Here is a 19,841-nt window from a genome sequence, read left to right as displayed (position 1 = left end):
CAGGGTCTCATAGAGTCAGACACAACTGAAGTGACAACATTCATTCCAGTATCTAGCCGGAGGAATGGGCACTTTACTAAGCCAAAGTAAATATCTGGTATGCTTGGCAGACATGTATGCAGTACCTTTGTCTGTTATCAAAGCCTATCTCCTGGTTCACCAAGTAGTTTTCTTACATTTGGCCTCCTTTGTTGGTTTTTCTTTTTTTTTTTTTTTTTTTTTGGTTTTTCTTAAAGGAAGGAATGCTGGTTGGGCATCTTCTTGACAGTAGTTTCACATCATGGATTAATCGATTGATACTTGTGTAGTTTTCTCTTGCTGTCATAACAACTTATCAAAAATGAAACAGCTTAAGACAACAGGAATTTATCATCTCACAGTTCTGTTGGTCAAAACACCAGTTATGTTCATTGGTTTGCTCCAGATTCCATAAGGCTGAAATTAAAGTGTTGGTCTGTCTGGATTTTTGTCTGGAGACCCTAGGGGAGAATCCACTTTCAGGCCCTTCCCATTCTCATTCAAGTTGTTGACAGAATTCACTGCCTGGAGGTTGTAGGAGATATGATATTGTTTCCTTCTTGATTGTTGGCCGGGACTTGCTCTCAGCCTTTAGAGTTTCCTGACCCCCTTTGTCCATATTTAAAGCCACCAACAGCAGGGAGGCCTTGAAGGTTATTGATGAAATACTTGGCCTCTCTGACCTCTCCTGGTTCATGACTTCTGTGCTGGATCTCTCTGACTCTTCTCTGTCTCTTAAGGCCTATGTGATTACAGTGGATTCACCTCCATAATCGCCCTATTTTCCAGTCAGTTAATTAGTACCTGGTCAGCATAGTCCCTTCACAGGAATATTTAGTTAGTGTTTGACTAATCAGGGGACAAGAATCTTTGGGGAGTGGGGGCCACCTTGAGAATTCTGTCTGCCACAGTGCTGTAGCCTGTCTACTTCTGTCTTTTAGCAGTTTGAAAAGGGTAACTCAGCATCTCCAACTCTTATTTGTGAAGCCTTGAGTGAATTTCTGGGCCCATAATGCCGAGAGTCAGGTCCTGGTCCATAATGAATTAGTCAAAGAAATGCTCCTTAGTAAGAGTTCTTGGCAGCTAACTGTCTGGCCTTCCCCTACCTCTCTCTCAACACCTTCAGTCTTCTAACTAGTTTCTTCACTAATTATAAGGTTTGGAATATATTTTTTAATATTAGGCTTTGATTTTTAGATCAGTTATAAGTTCACAGCAAAATTGAGTACAAAGTACAGAAATTTCACCTGTATCCTCTGCCCCCACAAATGCATAGCCTCCCCTATTATCAGCATCCCCCACCAGAATTGTACATAAATTATCACTGAGGAACCTACATTGATCCTCATTATCACCCAAAGCCCATAGTTTATATTAGGGTTCACTCTGCATGTTCACACATTCTGTAGATTTGTGGAAATACAGAATGACATATATCTACCATTATAGTATCATACAGAGTAGTTTCATGGTCCTAAAAGTCTTCTGTGTTCTGCCTCTTCATCCACCCCTCCCCCTAACTCGTGGCAACCATGGATCTTTTTATGACCTCCATGGTTTTGCCTTTTCCAAAATGTCATAGAGTTGGGATCCAAAATGTCATAGAGTGTACCCTTTTCAGATTGGCTTCTTTCACTAAGTAATACATGTATAAGTTTCCTGCATGTCTTTTCATGGCTTGATAGCTTGTTTCTTTTTTAACCCTGAATAATAGTCTGTTGTCTAGATGTACCACAGTTTATTTATTCATCCACCTACTGAAGGAGATATCTTGGTTGCTTCCAATTTTTGGCAATTAAGAATAAAGCAACTATAGATATCCACATACAGGTTTTTCTTCTGACCTGAGTTTTCAGTTCCTTTGGGTAAATACCAAGAAAATGGTTGCTGGATCATATGGTATGTTTCGTTTTGTAAGAAACTGTCAAACTGCCCAAAGTGGCCGTGCCATTTTGCGTTCCCACCACCAGTGGAAGAGAGTTCCTGTTGCTCCACACCCTTGCCAGCATTTGGTGTTGTCAGTGTTCTGGGTTTTGGCCATTCTGATAGGTATATGGTGCTGTCTCATTTTAACTTGCATTTCTCTGACAACATATGATATGGAATATATGAAATATGAATTCTTTTCCCTTTTGTTTCCCTTTTGTTAATTGCAAAATGAATGCAGGGCTGGAGGAAGAATGTGGTCAGAGTAGCTGTGGCTCTGAGTTCATTTCACTAAGGTTATCCCATCTTCAAAAGTTACCTTTATTCATCCCAAATTCACACAAGAATGTTAAGAAGCAGAATGCATATTTATTTATTTGAATTGTGATTCAGTGTACTTTGAGTAGATTGAGATTATCCTCTGCAGGAAGACTGACCATGAACTCGCTTTAACTATTCTGGGCACCATGCCTTCTGCCTAATGCTGACGGCACAAAGTTTTGCTCCAAGTCCCTCTAACTCTTCAGATTACATCATTCTTTTCTCACGTATTCTACACCCATACAAACACAGTTCAGAATTCTGTTCTTTATAGCACTTTTGGAGATTACTAATGCTCTTTTTGTTTCTTCTAGTCTTTACTCCCAGATAAGGAAAAGATGAATCTCCTTCCATAGGAATGATGACCACATTTTGGTTTTCTATACATGAAGTCACTAAAACCTTGATTTTTTTTTTTCCCCCTATATGAAGCCTCAAAAAACTTTAAATGGCTTTCAGTACTTTTGCCATCTCACAGTGCTGTATTTTTGGAAGTTACTCATGCTGTGGTGGGTGGTGCATTAATCAGGATTTCTGAGTTCTTTGCCTGTTTTTGTCTTATGATTCTTAGAACCTTTCACAAGTCAAGGCACCGTGTTTTGCCACACCCTTTATACCAGTGATTCTTAAACTTCAGTGCATAAGAATCACCTGGGGGCTTCTTAATATTATAGATTCCTAGACCTTGCTATTAGAGATTCTTGTTCAGTAGGGCCAAGATTGGGTTCAGAGACTGAAAAACACTGATTCAACTTTAAGAAAAACTGCCTTATATGCCTATTTAGTTTTGGCTTAGAAAGCCTTTCTGGTTTATCTTATAGTAAGGTTGGTGAGGGCTAATTAATATTAGAAAACGCACTTTCAGAAATACAGGCTTTCCAACTATGAGTTGTTGTATTTGCCTGTATTTATGGTACTTTCCCGGAGAAGGCAATGGCACCCCACTCCAGTATTCTTGCCTGGAAAATCCCATGGATGGAGGAGCCTGGTAGGCTGCAGTCCATGGGGTCGCTAAGAGTCGAACACGACTGAGCAATTTCACTTTCACTTTTCACTTTCACACATTGGAGAAGGCAGTGGCAACCCACTCCAGTGTTCTTGCCTGGAGAATCCCAGGGACAGGGGACCCTGGTGGGCTGCCGTCTATGGGGTTGCACAGAGTCGGACACAACTGAAGTGACTTAGCAGCATGGTACTTCCCCGTGGACGGAGGAGCCTGGTAGGCTGCAGTCCATGGGGTCACTAAGAGTCAGACATGACTGGGTGACTTCACTTTCACTTTTCACTTTCATGCATTGGAGAAGGAAATGGCAACCCACTCCATGTACTTGCCTGGAGAATCCCAGGGACGGGGGAGTCTGGTGGGCTGCCGTCTGAGTTGGACAGGACTGAAGTGACTTAGCAGCAGCAGCAACAGCATGGTACTTTCCAGATTGAGTGATTATTTTGAATTTAATACAGATAACAGGCTCTGAAGTTTCTCATTTGGATCTCATAGTACCTCACGTGAGGCATATTCCTAGTAAGTGCTCAGATAAAATGTATTGCTTATTAGTAATATAATTTGACAGATCACAGAGGGTTTTTTATGTGTGTGTGTCATTAACAGAAGATAGAACAATTTCTAAACACCTGTGTGACTGAAGGATCGCTCTTCTATTTATTTATTTATTTGGTCGTGCCGGGTCTTAGTTGTGGGGATCTTCTCTCGTGGTGGTGTGCGAACTCTTAGTTGCAGCATGCCAGCTCCTTGACCAGAGTTCAAAATTGCACCCCCTATGTTGAGAGCAGAGTCCTAGCCGCTGGACCACTAGGTGAATTCCTAAAGATCTTTGTGTGTGTGTGTGTGTGTGTGCACTTGTAGAGGAAGTACTCAGTTGTGTTCAACTCTTTGCAACCCCATGGACTATAGCCTGCCAGGCTCCTCTGTCTGTAGGATTTCCCAGACAAGAATACTGCCATTTTCTTCTCCAGGGGGTCCTCCCCACCCAGGCATTGAACCCATGTCTCCTGTGCGTCTCCTGCACTGTAGTCAGATCCTTCACCCTGAGCCACCTGGGAAGACCAGGCTCTTGTGTGACGTTTGTTGTTGTTTTTTTTCCTAACTATTCTAGGTTGGTTACCTCATATATTTATCCTATGTGTTCTTTCTCTCCTTCCTACCCCTCCCTCACTCTTTCTTTTGTTTCATACAGTTTGATTGTTTAAAAACCTGAGTTGTTTGTCTTATAGATGTTAGCACAGTCTAGATTTTGCCAATTAACATGTTCCTCTGACTTCGTGTTTCCTACAAATTAGTAGTAACATACATTGGATATATCAGATTCATTCACGATCATTGTCTAGATTTGTTCATCTAGGATTGCAAAATGCATAGTTATCTTTTAATTCTATCACTTAATTTAGTTAAAATAATTCTGTAAAAAGAAATATCCTTGCATTATCTATGTGATCACACTAAGGTAAAGTTCGTACAGAAAGGCAGGATAAATTATTTCCCTTTGTTTACCAGTTTTGAAAGTATGAGTTCCTTCTCTGGCATCCTCTAGACATTGAGGATGTTTGGCATGTTATAAACCTTTGCAATTGTTATTCTTTTTAATGTTCAAAATGTTCCATTTTTAGTTAGTGGGAGCCTCTACAAGTTGACCTCTGAATCCTTTTGACATGACCCTCATATTCTTTGAGAGTTTCTTTGCTTTCCAGTATAATAAAATGTTCCAATCTCATCTTGTACATTTCCTCCCCAAAACTAAAATGAGCCTTTTCTTGAAAGAGCCCTGGTTCCTTTAGTGGAAAATTGTCCTTAGATACCACACACAGGGCACTAGAAGTATTCATTGTTGTCGGATTAGTCATTTTTTCTAGATTTTTTCATTGAATAGGGTTGTTGTTTTTTTTTAATATCTTATACAGTTTTTAAAGGTTACACTTCATTTACAGTTATTACAAAATATTGGCTATGTTCCCTGTGTTGTACAATGCATCCTTGTAGCCTATCTTACACCCAATAGTTTGTACCTCCCACTCCTTCACCCCTATATTTTACCCCCCACATACATACTGGTAATCACTAGTTTGTGCTCTATATTGGAAATTTTTCTTTTAAGACAAAATACATCATGAGTTCATACCAAAACTTCCATTTCAAATACAAGACCACATGGTTTTATATAACCTCATAGATCGCCTATCTTTTCTTTCCCCCAGGCCCCAAATCCCACTGTCCAGTGACACCAGTACAGTTACTTAACAGCTTTATCCCACACTACATCAACATATAATAATCTCAGAATAGCTCTAGCAACACTACTTGAAAACAATAGTTGTCAATCACTACTTAATTTTTTTTGGCAGTTCGTTTTACTTTTTAAAGTATATTCTACGATAAATAAGAAGTCAAATTATTTTGTTTTAAAATCACCTGGGATTGCTTCTTTCTGTGTGATTATGCCTTAAAATTAATCCATAGGTTAATTTGTTATATTTTACTTTTGATTTTTGTGATATTAAAATTTAATACTTAGTGTGCAGTATTTATGTTTTCAAAGTCAGGTCTACAAAAAAGGAATATTCAGAGAGGACCAGCTTTTATCCTTGTCCTATCCATCCTGTCTTCTCCCTCCCTCCCCAATAGGTAGCTTTGGTTCTATTATTATTTGTGATTTATATGATAATAAATATGGTTTATTTATGATTTAATCTTGCATTTTAATAGATAGAAATATACACATTTGTATTCCTCTCTTATCTAAATGGGAACACACTATTATACTTATATCTACCTTTGTGCTAAGTTTAAGAAACGTATTTCTACATGAGCTAAATGGCATTTCTGGTTGATAATATTTATTGGAGATCCTAATGGTAGAACTAGAGGTGGGGAGTGCGAACAACTAATGATAACGTTCTTCGGGCGTCTCTCAAACACCATGAGAATGACAGCATTGGACTTAACTAGGATTACATTTGGGATTGCTGGGTTCTATTTCTCTATCTGTTCTTAGGCAGAACTTTTTCTTCCTCAGACCTCAGATTTTCCTGTTCTTGATCCCAGCTGGACTGCTCAAGAAGAAATGGCTCTTTTAGAAGCTGTGATGGACTGTGGCTTTGGAAATTGGTAAGAGCTTGGGAGGAAGGGTTGTCCTGCTCTAGCGGTCTCCAAAAAGACAGTGCTGTTGAATTAGAAAGAGGAACCTCAGAAAAAGGAGTTAGGGGCCATATGTTGCTTTTCTCTTGACCCATGACTTAGAGACAAGTCCTTTTCCCTTCTACACGTGTTTTTCCAAGGCTGAAATGCCTCACAGGGCTACAGGATGTTTAGTGATCTGTGACTGGCCAGCTCTAAAAGACCAATTTGGACGTATCAACACCACGGAAGGTTGATTATTCCTCTCTGAATAGTGGGGAAGTGTAGACTCTTATTAGTTATTCTTCCTTTCTGATTTTATGAACTTTTCTTGGCTGTAGATGGCCTTGTCATTTAAGTGAGTCAGACTTTAGATAAACGGCCATAGCTTGCCTGAGATTCAGATTTGATAGGCTACCTATTTGCATTTTCTGGTTTTAGCTTGTAGATACTTGCTCAGTCCTAGCATGGCAGAATTGAACAGCGTTCAATTGCCTTATGAGGTGACACTGCTTAATAATGACACTGCTGCTTTCATTTTTACCTTTTTGGAGTACTTTCAAACTGATGATTTCTTTTTATGAACTAGATAGCAGAGGCATTCTTAAATATATTTGTTCATGAAGAATCTGAAGCTGAGGGAGTTAAAAAATGACTTCTTATGACCACATAGTTTATTAATGTTACTGGAGGACCCTTAAATAGCTCTTCCCTGCCCTAATTTCCTAGAGTATATCCTCTATCACATGTTGATAAAATATACTATGCTGCCTCCCTTATGTCCAGGGCCTTGAAGAATGAGATTTGAATTCCATTCACATTTTGCTTATATTTATTAAGCATCATAAAATTTTGTTTACTATGGGAATACCAAAGAAGATAGAAAAAAGTGATTATTTTCTTGCTAGTCTTCTTTGGCCTAGTTTTTCACTTTTTGTCTAAAAGGGCCTATTCCTCTTTGTACCCCTTCCTTAGCAAAGACCATAAAAAGACCATTGTTTCTCTCTCCTGTATGGGTAAGGCACTATGCTTGGTGGTGAGGTTGCTGGAGCCAAGAATTATGACATATATCCTGCCTTCAGGAAGCTTGTAGTCTAGTAGGGGAATCAGCATATATGTACAGTTGGTTGAAGTACATAAATCAGAGCGTAGTGATGCCTTAGAAGGCATGTGAAGTGGAGACACGTGCCTTAGGAGGCACGATGCAAGTGAAGCGTCGTGGAAGAGAGAGGCTGAGAGGGGCCTTTGAGAGATCTCGCCTCTGCCTCTGCATCATCTTGGCCGGGAATCAGGGCTCTTCAGTACAGATTAAGTGGCTTTGACACTTCCGTGCTTTGTGTTCTTAAGCAAGTTTGTTAACCTTTTTGGGCCTCATTTTTTCATCTGTGAAACTGAGATAGTAAATACATACACAGTTAATACTAGCATTGATTTAAATTATGTTGTACATATTTCGAGGTTAGAACTTGGTCTGTCATGAGAGCTCTAGTAAAGAAATGTTTGTTCACATGAAGTGTTTTTTAAACTATAAAATATGCAAATATAAATGTTCTGAAGTGGCTTATTATTAATTATAGCAATTCTTTCGATAGAGCCTAGCTCACAGGGAAATTCTTTCCATATTTTAAGTCCCACTGATACCAGTTTGGAGGTATCACGTTCCACACATTATATCAGTGGGACTTAAAATATGGAAAGAACAAACCATATGTTGACCATTATGTATAAATGAAAACTCTGCTTCCTTTTCTCCCTTTCCACACTCTAGGCAGGATGTAGCCAATCAGATGTGCACCAAGACCAAGGAGGAGTGTGAGAAGCACTATATGAAGCATTTCATCAATAACCCTCTGTTTGCATCTACCCTGCTGAACCTGAAGCAAGCAGAGGAGGCAAAAACTGCTGACACAGCCATTCCATTTCACTGTAAGTACCTCCCTGTATCAGTAAGAGAGTTCAGTATTGAACTCATTATAATTAACCATCCCAGTATTAAGTCCAAGAAGCAATTTGTTATTTTTGTTCACTTGGTTGTGGCAATTATAGCAAACTTTTTTTTTTTTCAATCTCATGTGACTTAGGGACTCATGGGTCTAACAAAACATAACCAAACCCATGATGAATTATAAATGGACATCTTTTCTGAATGACTCCCAGGGCACAAATAATGAGATGTGATTATTTTTCTTTCCCGTGGCTCTTTCCTCATACTTTCTGGAGACAGTTTCATAGCTGACTAACTCAAAACCTGGGGCTATCTCCTGTTTGGGTAGCTCTTTGGATGCTATCACTTTGTTCTCAAATGCCTGAGAGCATTTCTTCCTCATGGCAACACAGTGAGACAGGAAGAGCAAGTGCTTTGGTCTTGCATACAAGGAACCTGAAATTCAGAAAGGTTAAATAATTTGTGCAAGATCACAGGAATATCACAGGACTAGTGACTCAATTCCAGCTCACTCCAAATCCAGTGGGATTTTTGCCTATCAATTGGATGGGATTTGTAAATTGAGATTGAGAAGGGAGCTGAAGCAGACAGGGTAAATACTTAAGTTCTATAATGCTAAAGAAAAGATCCTTGATTTTCTTTTATATTAGGGAAGTAAAAAGCAGAGGGAATTTTCCATATTTACTGAGAGGATTGCTTAAATCTTAGTTTCTTTTTTTTTTTTTTCTTTTTTCTTTTCCCTGCCCTTTGTAACATGTGGGGTCTTAGTTCCCCAACCAGGAATCAAACTCATGTCCCTTGCAGTGGAAGTGCAGTCTTAACCACTAGACCACCAGGGAAGTCCCCTTAATTTCTTTTTTAAGAAATCAGTTTGTTTCCATGAAACTTTACTTTTTTACTTTACTTTATAAAAATCTTTTGAATTTTATTTATTTTCTCAGACATTGTCTTTCTCCAAATAAAAATATTTCAGAATCTAAATGAGAACTTTTTTTGTGTTAACTTTTTTTATGCCAGTATTTTATTAAGTTATTAAGAAAAACTCGAAATTCTTTCAGCTGCAGATGACCCTCCCCGACCTACCTTTGACTCCTTGCTTTCTCGGGACATGGCAGGATACATGCCAGCTCGAGCAGATTTCATTGAGGTAGGAGAAACTTTGTTTTTGTTTCGGATGAGGCCATATCTGTTACCTATAGGTTCCATACCACTAAAAGCTTTTCAAAACACTGTAATTTGTAGGGGCTTAAGCAGTCCCATTTTCTCCATCTGAGTGCCTCTTCTCATTTGTAAACTTTTTTTTTAGAAAGGTAGAAGTTCTTCAGACCAAGAACTTATTTCTTAAGTCCCATTTCCTTTCTAAGTATGGGGTTTCTATAGTCTGATTCTCATTCCACACCTAGAGGGTTCCAAGGTTGTATTATATCAGGGGGTTGGGAAACTTTCTATTAAGATCCAGATAGTAAATATTTTAGATTTTGTAGACCATAAAGTCTCTGTTGGAACTAAACTTTGCCATAATTATAGAAAAAGCAGCATAGATAATAGCAAGCAAATAAGCATGCTGGTGCACCAGTAAAACTTTATTTACAAAAATAGGCAGTGGGCTGAATTTGGTCTGTAGGCTGTAGTTTGTGGTCTTCTGTACTATATTGACAAGTGTATAAAGAATGAAAAATGTGTAGAAAAGCTACATGTTCTTGCAGCCATAAAGCCATGTGAATGTAGTCACACGTCTCTTGATTTATCACCTCATCCATAATTATAGCACTCCTGGAGGTAATTAAAGTTTAGCAAACTACAAACAACTTTGCTGGCCACACCCAGGTCAGCATTTTGTTCTTGGCAGCTGCTGCTGTAGAACTCCCTCACAGACACTACCCCTGCAGATGTACTCCTTGAACAGAATATGAACAAATCTACCCACTGAGCTGTGTAACCAATATTCTGTAATAAATAGAGCCCTCATAAGGTGGTAGTAAGGCAGATGAATTAATGCACACAATTTTCTTACCTAAATACTTGAAGGACTAGAGTGAGATTTTCTTGATTTACACTTTATGAACAGACTACTTTTAGAACCAAATATTTATTCCTAGACTCATAGCTTTCTCATTTTTTTGCTGTCAGTATTGCCTGAAGGCCTCTCAGATTTTTCCCATGGTTTATGACTTAATGGCAGTTATCCTGGCCTTGTACCCCATTCAGTACTTTTTAACAGGTGTTTGTATATTTGCTGTTTGCTTTTAAAGCATGGCTCCTGTAAAGGCATTATTCAAAGCTGATGGATCTGAGGTGGTAATTTTTTTCCCCAAACAGGAGTTTGACAATTATGCGGAGTGGGACTTGAGAGATATTGATTTTGTTGAAGATGACTCGGACATTTTACACGGTAACATTTCATTTCAATAAGTGTTTCTATTGATTGCAACCTGTAATGAGACTGTGCTGGCTGCTAGGAATGTAAGAATGAATAAGATAGTCTCCTGCCCCTTATGGGACTGAAAGTATAGTGGTTAAGATGCTGAACGTATCCTCTTGCTGGGATTTGACCATAATGAGAAGATCATTTGTGATGATGGTGAGAATGTTGATCATATAATGGTAGTTGGGAATATCCCATCCCTTGGACTATGTGAGCTTGCTTTTAATTGAGACAAGGCTATGCTGAGGTAATTGTTTAAATGGTCCTCATTGCATCCTTAAGAGAAAAGGAATCAGGGTGAAAACCTGGGACTTCAACAGCAACTACTGATACTAAATGTTCATTGTAATTTGTTATCCCAGATTTCCCATAGCAGGGGAAAAGAATGGAAGTTCAAGAGTTTTTAGACCAAGACTGAAAATTTCTTCTTTCTCAGAACTGTTGGATTTTTAGCACTTCTGAATTCTTAAGATTAGCCTGATTTCATTATAAGTAAATGGTTAATGTCAATAAGGCTCTTAAAAGTGGATGGTTAAACTTTTACTGGAATTTCTTTTTTTTCCTTTCCATTTTCAGTGAACTATGTATTTAAAATAATCTCAAATCTTCTGTTTCATTTCAGTCCAGAATTAAGGGTGATGTATGTAGTAGGTGAACCCTTGGATTCTATATTTCCTAAACAACATCTTTGTTATTTCTCTTAACTGTATATGCCAGGTAGGAATGACAAGTTAGACTCCTTGTTGATTTATAAATGGAGTTTTCAGGTTGCATTAACTGGTCCTTTGTCCCTTGAAGGGGAAATTTTACCCTTCCCTCCATAGAAGAGCTGTCTAGGTATTTGTTACACCAGATCTGAGACCAAGAAAGAGTCCTCATAAAAATTTTACCTTTAGAATTTTTTCTGTACATACTTCTTGAACAGTTTTCTTTGCAAAATTTCATTTCTCTCCTTTTCTCCCACACAACTTTAAGGAAAAGTCAAAGTGACGCAGATTGAACTAAAAGAGGAAAGCTTGAAGGCAAACTCCTTTAGGTTCACTAGAGCCATTGTGCTTGATCCGTCGTCCATGTCAGTCTCTGCTTGTCAGCCCTGGTTACTCGCTTTACTGTCTGTTCTCACCTCGTGGTGGGGTCCCCTTGAAGGTAGTGTGCAGACTGCCATTCAGGATTTCTCCTCATACATCCCAGCTTTAATTAAAATGGGATTATTTCCTGGCTTGTATCATTCTTATCCAGAATGCAAAAAAGCAGTTTTATAAGTATCATTTTTTTAGATGCTATTCAGAAGTACTGAACTTCTGAAAGTCAAAATCTCTAATGTCAGTAATGTCTCAACTATATAAAGGACTTGCTGAATCATGTCTCTAGGCCTTAGTCCAAGGTCTTCATTCTTAAGCCTCAACATTATTAAGAAAACTATAGTGATGGTTGGTATTTCATTTTACTCTGCATTCTTTGTGAAAGCAGGATTTGCAGTTTCTTCTGGTGTAGTTATGGTCCTTTCTATAATTAAGTGGGGCAGAAGGAAAAAAAATAAAGAAGAAGCAATTGATTAGCAAGTTTTATTTTAGTTAGCATTTCAAACCTATAGCATACTTTAGTTATTTGTGTTCTTTGTACAGATTCTGCAACCTTTTAAGTTACTTGATTCTAATTCATTGGAACTACAACTGATGCTTCAGTTATTGTTATACATAAGTAGTTTTAATTAAAATTATAATAATCTCTGCCTCCACTTTCCCTTCCTGTCTAGTAGTGAACTATAAGATGTTTAGATGGGTGCTTTTTGAAAGGTGATGACGCCATCGAAAGGGTTGGCAGGACTGGAGATCAAAGGGATGCTTTGTCGATGGCTCTAAATTCTAATATTCCTCCTCTGGCAGCGTGACCCCACTGTCCAGTGGGGCATGTTGCCCTTGAGCTGAACGGTTTCTCCCAGAACACTCAAGTGAGGGGGACTAGGAGCCTAAGAAGAGTAGGGAGAAATGAGAAGGAGCTTTTTATGCATACCCAAAGCAGAGAGGGGGTCACCGGTTTTCTGCAGATCAGGACAGTGATTCAACCTCGGGCTTTCTTCTAAGTCACTTGGAATCCTGCTTGCTATTTCTTTGTGTCCCCGGCCAACAAAGAAGGATGACACTGACTAGTCAGGGTGAATGTCTCCAATGGAAGAGGGTTCATAATTTAGATTGATGTTATTACCATCCCATTATACTATTACACTCTTAATATTACTGAGCATTTATAACATTCCTTTTACGTTTCCTTACTCACAACTACTAGAAGGAAGTAAATTGTTTGGCTGGGTTTTGTATCCTGTTCCCAGACATCTAGAAGATTGGGTCATGCCACCAAGCTCTTTTTCTTTCCCAAGGCTTTTGCTATGATTCATGGAATTTGTTTAATAAAGGAGGTTTAAATGGTCCATTATAGAAGCCTAGGACACAATGGAGTAATAGATGATTACATTCCAGCCATACCAAACATCTTTCAGAATGGGCCCCCAAAAGATACTGCATGTGAAGTAATGTCTGAGGAAGACAATAAGGAAGTTTTGGGATCGCTAAATGAAACCTCCTCATACTTAACTGAAATTATTGGTCTAGAGAGGGAGATGCAGAAGACCCATATCAGTGCCCCCTGTGTCACAGTATGTTGTGAGACGTCAGTGCTGACACCCAGCGCATTTCCCTTTTCCTCAGGGAACGTTGCTTCCCATCTGCTTTTATTGGGAAAATCTCTCCTAAATTTGTAGACTGGTCTTTCTCAGAGTTTTCCAGGTGGTAAGCCTTAGCACCGCATCTTCTAATCATTGCTATCTGGTAACCTGGGCAGGCAGGAGTTGTCTGTCATGAGTGCCTTTCTCTGTGTTGGGTCTGTGTTCTCAGCACTTCTCAGGGTTGCACACCAGAGAAGTTTACTCTCCCTCTATTTGGAAAGCTAATTTCAGCAAAATGTCTTGGTCAGATATGGGTGTGTTCCCCCATGCCCCCGACTTTCTTCCTTTGGTCTGTGTTGTCAGCCTTTGGTCCTCCCACATGGCTCAGTGGGAAAGAATCCACCTGCCAGTGCAGAAGATGCGGGTTCAACCCTTGGATCGGGAAGATCCCCTGGAGCAGCAAATGGCAACCTGCTTCGGTATTCTTGCCTGGCAAGTCCAATGGACAGAGGAGGCTAGTGGGCTGTCTGTCCATGGGGTCGCAAAAGAGTTGAACATGACGGAGCAACTAAACAGCAATTTTCAGTCTTAATGGTATTTATGTCTAAACAGTCCTAAGCACAAAGCAGCCAAAGCACCATCAAGGGAAAGAAACTGCCAATAGGTGGGTGAGTAGGCACAGTGACCAGGCTGGACCTCTGATCTTCTAACTGTTAAAGGCTGTAAATAATGATAATTAATAGCACTCTCTGTTTGCCAGTTACCATTTAAGTTCTTAACACGTGTGAACTCATTTAATCCTCACAAAACTCTTTGGGTTGGGTGTTACTCTGCCCATTTTATAGGTGGGGAAATTGAGGAGTGGAAATATCAAGGTCAAGTTATAACCTGCAAGTGGCAGAGCCATCTCAAGCTCTTAATAGTACTGTGCTTAATACATCTGTGCTCTTAATACTACTAGACTTAACTGTATCTACCACCTTGAACCTTTTTTTTCTTTTTAGATTTCACATTTTTTATAATCTATGACTTAATCACATTCTTGAGAAGTAGAAATAGTCATTTTCCCATTCTACCTTCAGAGAAATGCACAAAGGAGTGAAGCAACTTGCCTAAGGCTTCCTGGATGCTGACTTTGACTATGAGGTCACATAGCCATCCTTTTCTCATAGCCCTGATTGTGTCCTTCTTGGCCAAAAGCTTCAGGGGCAGGGGAGTGACTTTTAAGGAGCTTCATTCTGGGGAATACGTGATTCCCAGGTTTGTGCTTATGTACTTGCAGTAGGGGTTTTGATTGGTTTCCCCACAGTTAAGGCCTCTGAGTTGCTTTTCTTGCCAAGAAAGCAGTAAGTGCCTTCTGTCAGGAAAACAGAAACATGTTGCCAGCTATTTTGAACAATGTTAGAAATACACTGCAGTGGGAAGGAGCTGCCTCTGACTTCTGCCCACTTCTTGCAGTATTTTAAGGCAGCCATTTGGAGACTTTGCTATCAGTCCCCAGTGTAATCACACGGAGACTAGTCATCCCCCCAGACTGGGATTTCAGAGGCCTGGCAGCAGTGGAGAGGTGATGGGTGGTTTGGGCTGGTTGGTTTTTAAGCAGCTCTGGGTCTTTGTGTGCCTGCTTTACTCAACTCTCCAGTCACTTTAAAAAGGGTGTGAACCTGCAACTGTCCTTCATTCAGTGTCTCCCTCTCACTTCTGTTCTGCCTGCTGTGCTGTGTCCTCCCTGGGTTTTTCATGCAGTTAAGACCTTATAATCAGTTGTTGCGATGTGAGTGTGCTTCATCAAGACAAGAGAGAGCTTCAACTGTGAAATTTTTTCCCTGGGAGAATTCCAGTTCTCCTCGCATTTTGCTCTGTGTTCCCTCTCTCCCCTTTGTTCTCCAGAGCTGGTTGTACAAGCTTCCACTACTGAATTGATCAGGCACCAGAGCCGTTTATCAGCAAGATTTATTTATAGAGGTTTTTGTAACACAGTCTCTTCAGTTTTTTTTTTTTTTCTGTTTTAATTCTTTCCCACACAAATCTTAGGAAACAACATGATATGTTAGTATATTAGAAAAATTACAGAACTGTTTTGTCAAAATTAGCACTAACCTCCCCACTGGATTTTCTGGTAGTTTGTTTCCTACTGAACTCATCTTGTTATTCAGTGGCTAAATGAGATAAGGCACCTAAAGAACCTGGAATGTGATAAATACTCAGTGTATGTTAGCTCTTTACCTATTTGCTTCTTATTTGTTCTATTTGCTTCTCCTTCTGCCTTGAACTGTTGACTTCCTAATTTTCTTTCTCCTAAGAAGGAAGGTAGAGTCCACGCTAAAACTTGTACTTGGTTGTGGTGCGTGTCAAAAACAGATCGTCTCCTCCCCATTCCTCTTGCCACTTCCACCACAGACTTATGTAAGGCCTGTCTCCCCCAGAACAGCGTTCTAGAACCTGTCATTACACCTAATACCAGGTGTATTAGGAAATACTGGCAGGGTCTGGGCATTCTGTGATATCTATGCTTCTATAAGGAACACGTATAAACCAAGAAAGAATTCACATAGAGAAAGAGTTCTGCAACCTAAAAAAATGATTTGAAATCCATTGCCTTAAATCTTGGACCTGATATTATTGAATTTTTTTTTAGTTTGTGGGTGGTGAGGAGGGAAAATGAAGCAATGTTGTTTAAATTTTTGAATTTGTTAGAAACGAATGACAACAAATCTGGGATACCTAATACTTTCCTATTTTTTTTTTAATAACTGAAGTTTAAAAAATACTGCATTCAGTTATCTCTTCAGATCATCCAGCTAGAATTTGTTATTTTTATCTCAGACCCAAGGGAGGATGGCCTGGATAAAGTATTCCTGGTCACTTCCCGGTGATTGAAGTTGTATACAGCTATAGTGCATCTGCTTATAGCCCAGCTTGTCAGATTTCAGTTTTTCTCTCTCCTAATCTGAAACTCTAACATGTGTAATTTCTAGCCCATGTTTTACCAAAGTTCAGACTCCTTGTTGAACTGTTACGTGAAAGTTAATATGCATAGCAAGGCATGGTCAAAGTAGATGTTTAGAAGAAAGCAGAATTTGTTATCCGTAGGGTCATCCCTTGTAAACATATACTTAGGAAAAAGAATTTCACTGTAATTTACTGGTTCAGAAATTCAGTATTCTAGGATATTTTTTTGTTTCCAAGAGACAGATTTCTTAGACCAGTGAATATGGAGTAGTTAGCAATACGAGGCTAAAAGTTTAGAACAGTTCGGGCAATAGATTTCTTCTTGCCTTGGCTATATTTATATGTAAGTGTTTGTTTGTTTATAGCTCTGAAGATGGCTGTAGTGGATATCTATCATTCCAGGTTAAAGGAGCGACAAAGACGAAAAAAGTAAGTCTGGGAGACCATCCTGCCTTCTCTTGCCTTTGGACTTTTGACCACATATAGCCCATAAAAACAAGTTCCACTTGTGGCTTATCTTATGACCTTGAGGAATACCCATAACTTCCTTGATTCTCAACTTTTCCATCTGTTAAAAGTTAATATTACCTCTCCTTTGTTTTGCTTTTTTACCTCCTCCTTCTTTCCCCTTCCTTAATGTTATGACCAATGAATAATATGGGTATGTTCTTTTAAGGAAAAAACCAACAAGAAAAATTCAAGATATTATTAAGTTGTTATGCTTTTTCTAACGCTCCATTCTGACTGCTGAATTTTTATGAGAAATCTTTTATCTAAAAGGATTTCAAAGGAATCATGAGCAAGTTTTAGGCACTCTTGATTATTCCTTCTCTTTGCAACAGAACAAAAACCTTACATTCAGACTGAGAAGTTATGGATCCCAGATCTCTGTTGGATTACAGAGACTTTTAACAGTTCAGAGAAGGGTACTCACAGGTGTGTGTGTATATATGTGTAGGCATGTTACTAACCAGAGACACGGTGGCATCACAATGAGAAAAAGAAATAGGACTTAGGAGAGACTCTGGAGGGACCGAGACACGATCTGAAATAAAACTTACTCTCTGCATATCTGGAGTTAGCTTCCAGTGAGCGCTGAAGATTATTCAGCTATTCTTGAGAGAAGGTTCATTGCTAGGCAATAGAAATCAAAGGTTCCAAACATGGAACTCTGCATGATTTACCTAGATTCTGTTCTGCTTAAAACATGCAATTAGAACTAGACAGTACTGTAGAACTCAGTTGTCGAGGTCTCTATTAGATCTTGTGTTTTCCATTAAACATGCACAAGATTTATTTCAAATAGCTTCAAGGCATTCTGTGAATGTACAGTTGTAAACATTGAGTGTGTGATCATGGCACCCTTCATGGTTGGTTAACAGATTTCCCTTAAATGGTTATTCTCACTTATCATGTCCCTAAAGCTGAATAGATAATTTTTATACCATGGACACAGATTCCCTTCTGTTTCACCTAAGTTACAGACACGTGTTAGACACGTGTTTTTCAGTATTTGTGGGTGCTCATTGATTCATCCAGCAAATAGTTATTGAAATTCTTCATTGCCCAAGGAGAGGAAAGATACATGGTACCTGAGAGCCTAAAACTGTGCTAGTGCCTCACTGAGCTGCAGACCTTTGAGGGGAGTGGCTCCTCTGGACCTTGATATTCCCCCGCATAGTGTTCATGCTGTCTCATGAAAGCTGCTTGTGGAAGACATAGTTAAATGTGAAATTAATTGTCATAGATAATTATGTTTTTCATTCTAGAATTATAAGAGACCATGGATTAATCAACCTTAGGAAGTTTCAGTGTAAGTATTAGCATTTTTCTTTAATTTAAATTTTTTCCCATTATTATTGAATAGTTTTAAATCATTTATGGCAGTAGTTCTTAATCCAAGTTGCATATTAGCATCACTAGGAAGCTTTAAAAATTTTTGATGTCCAACAGATCAGTTCAGTTCAGTCGCTCAGTTGTGTCTGACTCTTTGCAACCCCATGAATCGCAGCACGCCAGGCCTCCCTGTCCATCACCAACTCCCGGAGTTCACCCAAACTCATGTCAGTCGAGTCAGTGATGCCATCCAGCCATCTCATCCTCTGTTGTCCCCTTCTCTTCCTGCCCCCTGTCCCTCCCAGCATCAGGGTCTTTTCCAATGAGTCAGCTCTTCGCATGAGGTGGCCAGAGTATTGGAGTTTCAGCTTCAGCATCAGTCCTTCCAATGAACACCCAGGACTGATCTCCTTTAGGATGGACTGGTTGGATCTCCTTGCAGTCCAAGGGACTCTCAAGAGTCTTCTCCAACACCACAGTTCAAAAGCATCCATTCTTCGGCGCTCAGCTTTCTTCACAGTCCAACTCTCACATCCACTCATGACCACAGGAAAAACCATAGCCTTGACTAGATGGACCTTTGTTGGCAAAGTAATGTCTCTGCTTAGGTTGTTCATAAATTTCCTTCCAAGGGGTAAGCGTATTTTAATTTCATGGCTGCAGTCACCATCTGCAGTGATGTTGGAGCCCAAAAAAATAAAGTCTGACACTGTTTCCACTGTTTCCCCATCTATTTCCCATGAAGTGTTGGGACCAGATGCCATGATCTTAGTTTTCTGAATGTTGAGCTTTAAACCAACTTTTTCACTCTCCTCTTTCACTTTCATCAAGAGGCTTTTTAGTTCCTCTTCACTTTCTGCCATAAGGGTGGTGTCATCTGCATATCTGAGGTTATTGATATTTCTCCCGGCAGTCTTGATTCCAGCTTGTGCTTCTTCCAGCCCAGCGTTTCTCATGATGTACTCTGCATATAAGTTAAATAAGCAGGGTGACAATATACAGCCTTGACGTACTCCTTTTTCTATTTGGAACCAGTCTGTTGTTCCATGTCCAGTTCTAACTGTTGCTTCCTGACCTGCATATAGATTTCTCAAGAGGTGGGTCAGGTGGTCTGGTATTCCCATCTCTTTCAGAATTTTCCACAGTTTATTGTGATCCACACAAAGGCTTTGGCATAGTCAATAAAACAGAAATGGATGTTTTTCTGGAACTCTCTTGCTTTTTCGATGATTCACTAGATGTTGGCAATTTGATCTCTGGTTCCTCTGCCTTTTCTAAAACAAGCTTGAACATCTGGAAGTTCACGGTTCACATATTGCTGAAGTCTTGCTTGGAGAATTTTAAGCATTAACTTTAGTAGCGTATGAGATGAGTGCAATTGTGCGGCAGTTTGAGCATTCTTTGGGATTGGAATGAAAACTGACCTTTTCCAGTCCTGTGGCCACTGCTGAGTTTTCCCAATTTGCTGGCATATTGAGTGCAGCGCTTTGACAGCATCATCTTTCAGGATTTGAAATAGCTCAACTGGAATTCCATCACCTCCACTAGCTTTGTTCGTAGTGATGCTTTCTAAGGCCCACTTGACTTCACATTCCAGGATGTCTGACTCTAGGTGAGTGATCACACC

The 19,841-nt window shown here is 39.5% G+C and overlaps 1 protein-coding gene across 6 annotated transcripts in view; it reads left to right on the top strand.

Moving 5' to 3' along the window:
- TADA2A (transcriptional adaptor 2A) overlaps positions 1-19,841 on the top strand; it is a 45,800-nt gene that overhangs the window by 14,432 nt on the left and 11,527 nt on the right. For 5 of the 6 annotated variants that reach the window (XM_065909306.1, XM_065909304.1, XM_065909301.1 and 2 more), the window contains exons 5-10: positions 6,294-6,385; positions 8,163-8,320; positions 9,398-9,486; positions 10,659-10,731; positions 16,744-16,807; positions 18,148-18,191. In XM_065909306.1, the coding sequence (XP_065765378.1) occupies positions 6,294-6,385; positions 8,163-8,320; positions 9,398-9,486; positions 10,659-10,731; positions 16,744-16,807; positions 18,148-18,191 (520 nt within the window). The remainder of the gene's footprint in view (positions 1-6,293; positions 6,386-8,162; positions 8,321-9,397; positions 9,487-10,658; positions 10,732-16,743; positions 16,808-18,147; positions 18,192-19,841) is intronic. The other variant, XM_065909305.1, reaches the window with a different exon arrangement.

The sequence above is a fragment of the Muntiacus reevesi genome, chromosome 18, assembly GCF_963930625.1.
Source record: "Muntiacus reevesi chromosome 18, mMunRee1.1, whole genome shotgun sequence".
NCBI lineage: Eukaryota > Metazoa > Chordata > Mammalia > Artiodactyla > Cervidae > Muntiacus > Muntiacus reevesi.
Note: the sequence above shows the minus strand (reverse complement) of the source record. Positions and strands in the feature narration are given on the sequence as shown.